At 41.3% G+C, this 12,484-nt stretch overlaps 1 protein-coding gene across 3 annotated transcripts in view; it reads right to left on the reverse strand.

Moving 5' to 3' along the window:
- LOC139355105 (phosphoribosylformylglycinamidine synthase) overlaps positions 1-12,484 on the reverse strand; it is a 173,099-nt gene that overhangs the window by 91,778 nt on the left and 68,837 nt on the right. For 2 of the 3 annotated variants that reach the window (XM_070999426.1, XM_070999425.1), the window contains one exon: positions 699-1,521. The exons of the other annotated variant lie outside the window; for it this stretch is intronic. In XM_070999426.1, the coding sequence (XP_070855527.1) occupies positions 824-1,521 (698 nt within the window). In that variant the 3' untranslated portion in view covers positions 699-823. Of the gene's footprint in view, positions 1-698; positions 1,522-12,484 lie in introns of those variants that run through there. 3 annotated transcript variants of the gene reach the window in all.

Here is a 12,484-nt window from a genome sequence, read left to right on the forward strand (position 1 = left end):
AAGCGCTGAGCGAAAACTAGTTTGACGAAGATGTGGGAAAGTCTTACTGTTTGACTCACGATTCCACGAACCACTTAGTGATTCAGTGAACACTCGAAGGTTATTCAAAGAAGAACGTGCAGTGTGGCAAACTTCATAAAAATTCAAACTTCAAATAAACTCAAACTTCATCGATATGTGTAACGCCGCCTGTAGTGACTAACAGAAAGCTCAGCCTCAAAGTATGCTACGTTTAACGTGATGAACCAAGCCTTGCCACCCAGCCTTAATCTTGGTTGCCGTAGGTCAAACAGCTGATTCAGGGTTGCACTGCGTCGGTATTTTTCCGGAAATACTAAGCAGCTGATGATGCAGCTTTCCAGTGCATACTTTGAGGCTGAGCTTTCTGTTAGTAACTAGAGGCGCCGTTACACATATCGATGAAGTTTGAGTTTATTTGAAGTTTGAATTTTTATGAAGTTTGCCATTAACTAACATGAAGTAAGGAGCGATATAATGAAATAAACCGGTGTTAATTCGAATTGACTGTCTCATTCCGTAAGCCTCCCTAACTCTGTCTACAAGTTTTATTGTGTTGAGATGGTGCTGTTTAGGAAGTAATCGACCCCCTTGCATCTTCCCTGAGCTAGCCGATTACGTAGGGATCACAAAATTCTTGTTACAAATTTCAATTTATGTTTAAAAACAAGCCGTCGACATTATATGTTTTTATGTACTTTTATTGGGCGTAAAAAGTTTACAGGTGTTAAAGGTATTATGTATAAAATTAGTAGACAAATTCGTGTTCTGTAGAATGTATATCTTTCTTTTACCGGTAGGATTTTTATGAATCCGAATTAACACACCAATTGTATGCGTTGTTAAACATAATCTGCCAAGGACTCTCAGCCTGTTTGGGGGAAACTTCGAAAGAAGGTGGAACATATGGCCACTGGTTCATAGCCGAGCAACGCTCTGGGTGCGGCATTAAACCCAAATGACGTCCATCAGTCGAGCAAAGTCCAGCAATTCCCCTAGGGCTGCCGTTCGGATTAAGTGGATAAAGTTCAGTGGGCTCGCCTGTATCATCAACATATTGCAGTGTCACCAACTCAGCCGACTGCAGTACGCTTATGAGCTTCTCCTCTCGGAATGCAAAACGACCTTCTCCGTGAGCCACCCAACAGCCTAGAATTAGATCTTTCATGCTTCGGAGCATGACAGAGCGATTCGATGGAATTTTCACTGTTGCCCAGCGGCACTCGAATCGCTCTGATCGGTTGTGGAGTAGGGCCACATCGGGATCTACACCAACCTCGCTGCCTGGACATCCTACAAATCCAATAAGAGTCATCAGTTGGCAACCATTGCAAATGCCCAACGAGAAAACATCTTCTCTGCGCTTGAAGGCCTGAAATTGTGGTAAAAGGATGGAGTTGTGGAGAATGTTGGCTGCCCAGCCCTTGGCCGATCCTAGAGTGTCCGCATAGCTGAAGCCACCCGGGAAGATCAGTCCCCTATATTGGGACACGCTCGCGGTTCCTGAAACATTTAATTGGTAAATTAGTAAAGCCTTGAAATGCGGTAATTCATCACTGCTCAAAATCATCATTCAGTCGACTGTGACGCCTGCAGAGCCAACTGCAACATCCGAAGAGTCATCGCTCTCACCAACCCTCTTTCTCGACCTATCTCTCTAAAACAGCACTCCCCCATCGTAAGACAGGGACCGTGTTCCAACAAGAAAAATTCTAACCGTCCCTACAGTTCCACAATTCAGCACAAGCAGCAATTCATCACGAAGTCGACTGCGAAGTCTTCAGAGCAGCCTGTGACGACGGCAAAGTCGAACGCAACGGCGGCAAAGCCGATTGAAAGATTAAATAAATTCTTCAGTAAAAATAAGAGGATTAGCTTCTATAGATTATGTGAATCATACTCAACTTAACTAAAGACATTACAATCACATTGGTATTTCTGTTAAATGTTTGTCCCATTTGGTTTGAAGAATTCTCGGCATTGATTTTTTTATTAGTTCAAGTAGAGCAAGAGAAAATGGCAAGTCCATTTCGTTTGGGATATGTGAAAATATCGCATGTTTGTGTTAAAATCATTTGTTTAACAATAATATCATCTGCAAGGTCTACTAAAAAGTATTTCCAAAAATCAGCACAGTTAAGCCGTGGTTTTAAAATGAGTTTTATTATGATAAAAAAAAATCAGGAATAATCACTATTTTTGATTTTTATTTTTTTTACTCAGGAATGATTAGTTTTAATTTTTATTATTTAAGTCAAAAATAGTGATGTTTTTTTTTGTTTTGTTTTTTTTTTATCAAGAATATTGTATGATTACGGTAAATGCTATTTTTATTTTTGTGTACGAAAAAAAATTCCTGACAGCTATTTAAATATGAGTCTCACATATCCACAATTTTCACTTCCTGGAAAAGTGTTATTTTTTTCCGCAACTGCAAAATAAATGAATGATTTAATCTTTTGACTCGTTAAATTTTGAAAACTTTTTTGTCTTATATTGGATGCAATTGGTCAGGAGGAGCCCTTGGAGCCTCCGCAAAAGAAGTTGCAGAAGACGATGAGGTGTATAAAAAACGCAACGCAAATCCCAGATACTAGTAAAAACAAGGAAGTACGCTATAGTCGAGTACCTCGACTATCAGATACCCGTTACTCAAAGGGAAATGGAAATGGAAATCAGATATGCAAGCAGCAAAGCGAAATTAAAATGCGCCACCTACCGGCGGTAGACAGATTTAAGCGTTATGAGCGTTAGAGTGGGCGTGGCAAATTTATTTTTGGATCAATCGATAGGTATTGACGACACCAATACATTTCAGTTAAAATTTTTCATCTAGCATCCAAATTGTGGGCGTCACAAGTTTTCGCGGTTTGTGGGCGTTTAAGTGGGCGTGGCAAACTTTTTTTTAGGTCAATCGATAGGTATTGATGAGAACAATACATTTCAGTTAAAATTTTCTATCTAGCATCAAAACTGTAGGAGTTTCAGTTTTGGGCGGTTTGTGGGCGTTAGAGTGGGCGTGGCAGTCTACTGAAACAAACTTGCGCTGCGTAAGAAGCTCAGGAATCTGTACGCCAAATCTCAATAGCCTAACTCTCATAGTTTCCGAGATCTCAGCGTTCATCCGGACAGACAGACGGACAGACGGACAGACGGTCAGACGGACAGACGGACAGACGGACAGACGGACATGGCTAGATCGACTCGGCTAGTGATCCTGATCAAGAATATATATACTTTATGGGGTCGGAAACGCTTCCTTCTGCCTGTTACATACTTTCCGACGAATCTAGTATACCCTTTTACTCTACGAGTAACGGGTATAAAAATTAAATTAAATATATTTGCTTCAAAGCGCTAAAAAACGCCTTATTAGCGCTTAAAAGGTGTTGTGTTTGCTGCTTAAAAAAGTGCTTTAATACGCGCTTTAAAGGTGGTCAATGTGTTATTTTTTTTAAGCAGTGATTAATTGTAGGACATTCCTATGTTAAATCCATCACCTTTTTTTATACAAATTGAGCTCTCGGTGATGATCTTCCCACTTTCTAGCTTTTATAGTTTCCGAGATCTCAGCGTTCATACCAGTAGCTGCTATAACAGGGAAAAGGGCTATGGGCGAGTGCTTTGACTATCAGGAACCCGTTACTCAGGTAAAGGAAGCAAAAGGAAGATGGAGATATACAAGCTGCAAAGCGAGATTGTAAAGCGTCGCCTACACGCGTTTTCAATACATGGTAATGTGGGCGGCAGACAGATTTAAGCGTTAAGGGCCCTAGTAAAGACATTATAATAAGCGTTCTAGAGCCAGCCGCTATCTTATACACATACTGCGACAACCAACCAATGCATGTGGACACATATTCTCAAGCATTGGTGGCATGCAGGCATGTAGTTCTAAGCTAATTTTGGAAGACGATTGGCTTCTATTACTATGTTTATGCTAACGGTTTCATGAGTTGCTCCTGTTTATGCGACGTGGCCGAAATCATGCATTTTATCAATCTCAGCTGACAGAGATGCCGGACCGGTTGAAAAAGGTGTGAGCGATAATTAAACCGAATATTTTTTCAATTCGCATGAAATAATCTTGCTAATACTAGAGATAATGTGTGGCAAGCCAGTATAACATTTTTTCTACCCTCAAAATAAAAGATAAAACAAGGAAGAACGCTATAGTCGAGTACGTCGACTATCAGATACCCGTTACTCAAAGGGAAATGGCGATATGCAAGCAGCAAAGCGAGATTAAAATGCGCCACCTACAGGCGGTAGACAGATTTAAGCGTTATGGGCGTTAGAGTGGGCGTGGCAAATTTGTTTTTGGATCAATCGATAGGTATTGACGACACCAACACATTTCAGTTAAAATTTGTTATCTAGCATGCAAATTGTGGGCGTCACAGGTTTTCGCGGTTTGTGGGCGTTTAAGTGGGCGTGGCAAACTTTTTTTTAGGTCAATCGATAGGTATTGATGAGAACAATACATTTCAGTTAAAAAGCTGTAGGAGTTACAGTTTTGGGCGGTTTGTGGGCGTTAGAGTGGGCGTGGCAGTCTACTGAAACAAACTTGCGCTGCGTAAGAAGCTCAGGAATCTGTACGCCAAATCTCAATAGCCTAGCTCTCATAGTTTCCGAGATCACAGCGTTCATCCGGACAGACAGACGGACATGGATAGATCGACTCGGCTAGTGATCCTGATCAAGAATATATATACTTTATGGGGTCGGAAACGCTTCCTTCTGCCTGTTACATACTTTCCGACGAATCTAGTATACCCATTTACTCTACGAGTAACGGGTATAACAAGGAAGAACGCTATAGTCGAGTGCCTCGACTATCAGATACCCGTTACTCAGCTAGTGGGACCAAATGGAAATTAAGATATGCAAGCAGCAAAGCGAGATTGAAATGCGCCACCTACCCGTGATCTCAATATGTGGTTATGTGGGCGGTAGCCTGATTTAAGCGTTATGTGCGTTAGAGTTGGCGTGGCAAACTTTCTTTTTGGACCAATCGATAGGGATTGACGAGACCAATTCAGTTAAAATTTTGTATCTAGCATGAAATTTGTGGGCGCTACAGGTTTTGTCGGTTAGGCGTTAGATTGGGCGTGGCATATTTGTGTAACAAACTTGTGCTGCGTACAGGGCTACGGAATTTAAATCTGAGATCCCATTTCTCTATACTTGATAGTTTCCGTGATATTCGCGTTCATATGCACGATTTTTTTAAGTTTGTGGGCGGTTTGTGGGCGTTAAAATGGGCGTGGCAAACTTTTGAGTCAATCGATAGGTATTGATGAGACCAATACATTTCAGTTAAAATTTTTATTTTAGCACCAAAACTGTAGGAGCCTTAGTTTTGGTGGTTTGTGGGCGTTAGAGTAGGCGTGGCACATTTCTGAAACAAACTTGCGCTGAGCAGGAATCTCAGGAATCTGCATGCCTAGTCCCAGTATTGTAGCTCTTATAGTTTCCGAGATCTCGGCGTTCATACGGACAGACGGATAGACGGACATGGCTAGATCGACTCGGCTGGTGATCCTGATCAAGAATATATATACTTTATGGGGTCGAAAACGCTTCCTTCTGCCTGTTACATACTTTCCGACGAATCTAGTATACCCTTTTACTCTACGAGTAACGGGTATAACTAGTTTTCATTGGCACTGAATTAAAAAATAATTTGTTAAATTTAAGGTGTATTTATGTGGGATGCGGTACTGGAGAGACAAGGACCACTAGAAGCGGTCTCACCTACTGATCTAATATCTTTCCCTTTCTGTACTCGATATTCCTAAGAAACACTCGATATTCTTAAGTAATATTCGATACCCAGTTGCAACGTGAGTGCAAAGTGGCAACGCACCGCCATACTCACTCGCTGCCAGAATCTCGAAGAGTACAGTTTAATAGCACACGTATATTTTGTAAAACCTAAGTTAACAAGTCGAATGTGAATAAAGCATATCATCATACTATTTAAGTCAGCGTCATCTTTTCTAAAAGAGGACCCTGCAATTTTTGGGGGCTCAACCGGGATATAGCCTACCATTCGACAGAACTTTCACCTTGGCAAAAAACACGTGAAGTGCGTATGCAGAGAGCTGGTGAAATTGAGCAAATCGGCTAGACATCTTCAAATCGTCATAAGCAATTTGGCTGGAGTGTGACAAAGAAGGCTGGCGCAGAAAGCAGACACAGTTGGTGGCTTTTGCAAAGGCAAGAACTTGGAGAACTAGCGGACGAAGTGCTGGAAGGATTAAGAGGCAGCGGATCGTGGCTGGAGATCTAGGAGAAGCAGCAGACACAGGCTGGAAGCAGTGGAGATACAGCGAGCAAGACATTGGATCTGGTGTGGTCATCGGAGCGTGCGTGCAGGATTGTGCAAGCGGAAGGCTGGTGCACAGATCTTGGCAGCAGACGAAAGCATCCAGAAAGTTCCAGTTGAGTTTGGAAGTCTTCATTGTATGTGTGACGCTACAAAAGCGGGAAGCAGGGCAAAGAAATACGACGACGACCAAAAGCGACATCATTGAGCGAGTGGCTGAACTTTTGGAGGAGTGTTGCCGGAAAGTTTATTTCAAGTCGTTTGTAAAGTAGTGGGGTAACATTGAAATCAAGCAGTTCCAGAGACAGGGTGGTTAATCTATTTACAATTTGCTTTTGATACTAAATTTAAGAAAACATTGTTTAATCTTAATAATCTACAGGACCAAGTTGTAAAATGGAGAAAAACGAGATCTTGGCACTGCGAGTTGAAGAGTTGCGTCGGAAGTTGTCGGAGTTGCAATTGGGTACGACTGGATTGAAAGCGGAATTGCAAGAGAGGTTGTTGACCTTCTATGGTCTAAACAATGACGGTGAGTCGGAAACGGAGGATAATGGTGAAGATGGTCTATCAGTAACGTCCGCAGAAACCACTATAAATCGGCCAAACGCAGCAGGTTGGCATCAAGGACTAGGAAACGAAAGGCAGGGTAGATCATGGTTCACGTTGAAAGATGTAGAGGGCAGTGTTTCGCAGTTTTCTGGGTCGAGTTCCCCAGATATAAACCAATGGATAGGAGAGTTGGAGGATTGTGCAGCTACAGTTGAGTGGAACCCTTTACAGTTGTTTGTGTATGCAAAACAGTTGCTTAGTGGAGCAGCAAAGATGTTTGTCCGTAGCCAGAGGAATATCAAAGACTGGGCAAGCTTGAAATCGGCTTTGTTGGAGGAGTTTGGAATCAAGTTATCCTCAGCAGAAGTTCATCGCAGGTTGGGAAAACGACAGCAGCATAAGGGTGAATCCTTGCACGAGTTCCTTTACGCACTTATGGAAATTGCAAAGCCCATTTGTTTGGAGGAAGAAAGTTTGATCGAGTATTTCGTTGAAGGTATCCCAGATGCTAGATCAAATAAGGCAATGCTATACCAGGCCAGAAACCTTAAGGATCTTAAGTTACAAATCGACGCGTATCAAAAATCCCGTGGATCATCCAAACCAGTTAACAAGTATGGTTTACAGGGTAGCAAGGCTGTGCACGACACAAAACAAGATGCGGTAGGTGGATCAGTTAGGAAATGTTTTCGGTGCGGAGATTCGTCGCACATGAAGAAAGACTGTCCTGTGAAGGAGAAATGTTTTAAATGCGATCAACCAGGACACCGAGCAGCGCAATGCAAAGCAGATGTACAGGTCAAAACAGAGAGAGCAACCAATGTCGTCCAGGACGATAAAGTCGTTTCACAACCATCGCGTGAGTCCTTTTCTTCGAGCTTGGAATTGAAATCTGTGATTTGCAGGAATTCAGAATTCAAAGGACTTGTGGACACAGGTGCTGAACTGTGTTTGATGCGTAGGCGTGTGTTCTTGAAGCTTGGCGTTGGAGTAGGCAGTCTGATGGGTCGTCAGAGAGTTTTGACAGGTATCGGTGAAAGTCAGGTGCTAACATTCGGAAGCTTCTTTACAAAGGTTGTAATCGATGGAATCGACATGTCGGTCGAGTTTCATGTCATACCAGATGACGATATGAAGTTTGACGCAATCCTAGGCACAACAATCTTAAACAGCATAGACATGATGGTAACCAAGTCTGGCACTATATTTTCGCCAAGAGTTCAAAGTGTTCAGCAAAGACCAACGACAGGATCAGACGATAACCAGGCAGGGCAGAGTACTTGTATGCAGCTAATTAGTGAATTCGAAAGTCTGTGCATGATCAGCACGAAAGACTCTAAGACAGTTTCAGCAGTAGATTTAGAGCACTTGAGTCAGGAAGTAGCTTCTGAAGTGGAGTCATTGATCGAAAATTACAAGCCAAAAAGAAATCTCACTTCACCAGTCGAGATGAAGATCTTGTTGACAGACGAGTTGCCTGTTTTCCAACATCCGAGACGATTAACTTATTGCGATCAGAAAATTGTCGATGACCAGGTTCAAGAATGGCTAGAGGAAGGGATAATCAAGCCTAGTACATCCGAGTTTGCTTCGCCAGTGGTGCTTGTAGATAAGAAGAACGGGAAGAAGCGCTTGTGTTGCGATTATAGAAAGTTAAATGAAAAGATCGTCCAAGATAACTTCCCAACAGCTCAAATGGACTGTGTGATCGAAAAGCTACAAGGTGGACAAGTTTTTACAACTCTAGATTTGACTAATGGTTTCTTTCACGTTCCTGTTTCGCCAGAATCCCAAAAGTATACATCGTTCGTAACTCAGAGTGGTCAGTATGAGTTCCTGTTTGTACCCTTCGGTATAACAAACTCTCCAGCAGTGTTTACCAGGTTTATCATGGCAGTTATGCGTGATTCGATTAAGAACGAGGACGCAGTTGTATACATGGACGATGTGATCATTTCGAGCAAGAGTATCGATGAGGGCGTGCAGAAGTTGAAGCGAGTTTTGGAAGTGGCACAAGGAAATGGCTTGCGCATAAATTGGAGTAAATGTCAGGTGTTGAAGCGCAAAGTTCACTTCTTAGGCTACGTCGTTGAAAACGGTACCATCAAGCCAGGTAATGAGAAAACTCAAGCAGTTGCTGATTTTCCGATTCCGCGCGACAAGAAAGGAGTGCAAAGATTCTTAGGATTGACGTCATACTTCCGTAGGTTTGTGGAAGGATACGCCGTAATTGCCAAGCCGTTGTCCGATATGTTGCGCAAGGAGGTGAGGTTCGAGTTTCAAGACCAGCAATTAGCAGCATTCAAAAAGCTTAAGGAAGCGTTGATCAGTGGACCAGTTCTGAAGCTCTATAATCATTCGCTTGACACAGAAATTCATACCGATGCATCCAAGTTCGGATTTGGAGCCGTTTTGCTTCAACGAGATCCCTGTGATAACTTGTGGCATCCAGTTTTCTACATGAGCCGTAAAACCAAGCCATGTGAGGAAAAGTATCATTCCTATGAACTGGAAGTACTTGCAGTTATCGGAGCCTTGGTAAAGTGGCGGGTGTACGTTCTAGGGAAGAAGTTTAAAATTATTACGGACTGTAACGCCTTTACCATGACCATGAAGAAGAAAGAGATTCCGCTCAGAGTGTCTAGATGGGCGTTGTATCTACAAGATTTCGACTACGAAATAGAACACAGGTCAGGTTCGAAGATGAGACATGTCGATGCGTTGAGTAGGGTGTCATGTTATACGTTGAATGACAGTTTGTTTCATCGTTTGCGGGAAGCACAGCTGTTAGATGAGTGGACGAAGGTGCTCAAAAGTGTCGTTAAGACCAAAGGCTATGAAGACTTCTACATCGTGAACGAAGTTCTGTTCAAGGATCCTAACAAAGAGTTGCTAGTAGTACCTTCACTCATGGAAACCGAAATCATCCAAAACAGTCACAAGCAGGGACATTTCTCATCCAAGAAAACTCAGGATTTGATTGAGAAGTCGTATTACATTCCGAAGCTGAAAGATAAAGTAGCGCGAGTGGTCGATAGCTGCGTAGAGTGCATCCTTGTGAATGCGAAGGCTGGTAGGCAAGAAGGGTTTCTTACACCGATAGACAAAGGAGACAAGCCGCTCGTCACATACCATGTCGATCATGTTGGTCCGATGGAGTTAACCAAAAAACGATATAATCACATCTTCGTGATTGTAGATGCCTTTTCCAAGTACGTATGGTTGTATCCTACACGAAGCACAGGGGTTGAAGAAGTAGTGATTTGTTTGGAGCGCCAGGCTGTTTGTTTCGGAAATCCGTATAGGATAGTGTCAGATCGTGGAGCTGCATTCACATCCCACCTGTTCAAAGAGTACTGCGATAGGGAGAAGATCCAACATTTGCTGATAGCAACAGGCGTACCGAGGGGAAACGGACAAGTAGAACGCATGCATAAAATAGTTGTTCCGATGCTCTCCAAACTAAGCCTTGAAAGCCCAGGGTGCTGGTATAAGCATGTAGGTAAGGTACAGCAGATCATAAACAACACTGAGCCAAGGAGTACCAAAGTTTCACCATTCAAACTGCTAACAGGACTAGATATGCGTATCTCAGGAGATGTCCAGCTCAAGTCGTTGATACAGGATTGTTTGATTGCAGAGTTAGATGATAAACGCGACAAACTAAGGAAGGAAGCAAGGGAGAACATTCAAAGTATCCAAGCGGAGAACAAGAAAGCTTTTGATGCAAAAAGAAAGGTCGAGAAGAAATTCCAGTTAAACGATTTGGTAGCCATTAAACGCACCCAGTATGGTACTGGTTTGAAATTGAAAGGAAAGTACCTAGGGCCGTATAAAGTAGTTAAAGTAGGAAACCATGGAAGATACGAAGTTGAAAGGGTAGGAGAAGGGGATGGGCCGTATAAGACATCAACAGTCGCAGAGTACCTGAAGGCATTCGGGACGAATCCTGCGTCAGGAGGGCCGATTGTGGGATGCGGTACTGGAGAGACAAGGACCACTAGAAGCGGTCTCACCTACTGATCTAATATCTTTCCCTTTCTGTACTCGATATTCCTAGGAAACACTCGATATTCTTAAGTAATATTCGATACCCAGTTGCAACGTGAGTGCAAAGTGGCAACGCACCGCCATACTCACTCGCTGCCAGAATCTCGAAGAGTACAGTTTAATAGCACACGTATATTTTGTAAAACCTAAGTTAACAAGTCGAATGTGAATAAAGCATATCATCATACTATTTAAGTCAGCGTCATCTTTTCTAAAAGAGGACCCTGCATTTATGTATTTATGTCGATAATTAAATAGAGTTACCGGAGTTTGATTCATGATTCATGAAATGAAAGAGTGAAATGGCCATCGCATAAACGCAGTATATGTTGGTTGAATATTTTAAATCAATTTTAATTTATATATATAAAAACAAACAAATGTATTATTTTTATACCCTTGCAGAGGGTATATTGAATTCAGTCAGAAGTTTGCAACGCAGTGAAGAAGACGTTTCCGACCCCATAAAGTATATATATTCTTGATCAGCATGACTAGACGAGTCGATCTAGCCATGTCCGTCTGTCCGTCCGTTTCGACGCAAACTAGTCTCTCAGTTTTAAAGCAATCGGGCTGAAATTTCCCAAAAGCCTTATATCTTTTGCAGGTAGTATCGGACAATTTTGTCTTATAGCTCCCATAGGAATAATCGGAAAAAAAATTATATCTTTGGTGTTTTTAACATATAACCTCCTACTCTTGGAAATTTATTAATTAGTTTTGAATTTCGAATTTAATTTTATCAAAATCGGACGACTATATCATATAGCTGCCATAGGAAAAATTGGTGGGAAAATAATATGAGACAAATTATAGCTTCGGTGTTTTTGACATATAACCTTCTACGCTTGGAAATAACAATTTTTAATTAGTTCTGAATTTCGAATTTAGTTTTATCATAATCGGACGACTATATATATATAGCTGCCATAGGAACGATCGGAAAATTGGTGGGAAAATAATGTGAAACAAATTATAGCTTCGGTGTTTTTTAACATACAACCTCCTACGCTTGGAAATATCATTTTTTAATTAGTTTTGAATTTCGAATTTAATTTTACCAAAATCGGACGACTATATCATATAGCTGCCATAGGAACGATCGGAAAATTGGTGGGAAAATAATATGAAACCAATTATAGCTTCGGTGTTTTCTGACGTATATACTATTGGGAATACCTTTTTTTGTATTTTTAAATTTAATAAATATAACTGCAAGGGTATTCAAGCTTCGGCTTGCCGAAGTTATTTCCTTTCTTGTTATAACATAAAATTTATTATTTATTTGTTTGTATATTAACTTTTTAAATATTTACTATTTTTAATAACTTCAATAGTTAATATACAAATAGATATTTAAATATTTCATGCGTACATTTCTTGTAAATTACCCATTTGATGTTTTTGATATGAAAATAAAACTTCGTTAAGTGATTTTCATCATTTACATTTGATTTGATTATAATTTAAAAAGAGCGCGCTTCTGGGTGGGAAGAAAAACCCATTTAAGGTTTTTGATGTGAAAATAAAACT

This window comes from Drosophila suzukii, unplaced genomic scaffold, assembly GCF_043229965.1.
Source record: "Drosophila suzukii unplaced genomic scaffold, CBGP_Dsuzu_IsoJpt1.0 scf_9, whole genome shotgun sequence".
Classification (NCBI taxonomy): Eukaryota; Metazoa; Arthropoda; class Insecta; order Diptera; family Drosophilidae; genus Drosophila; species Drosophila suzukii.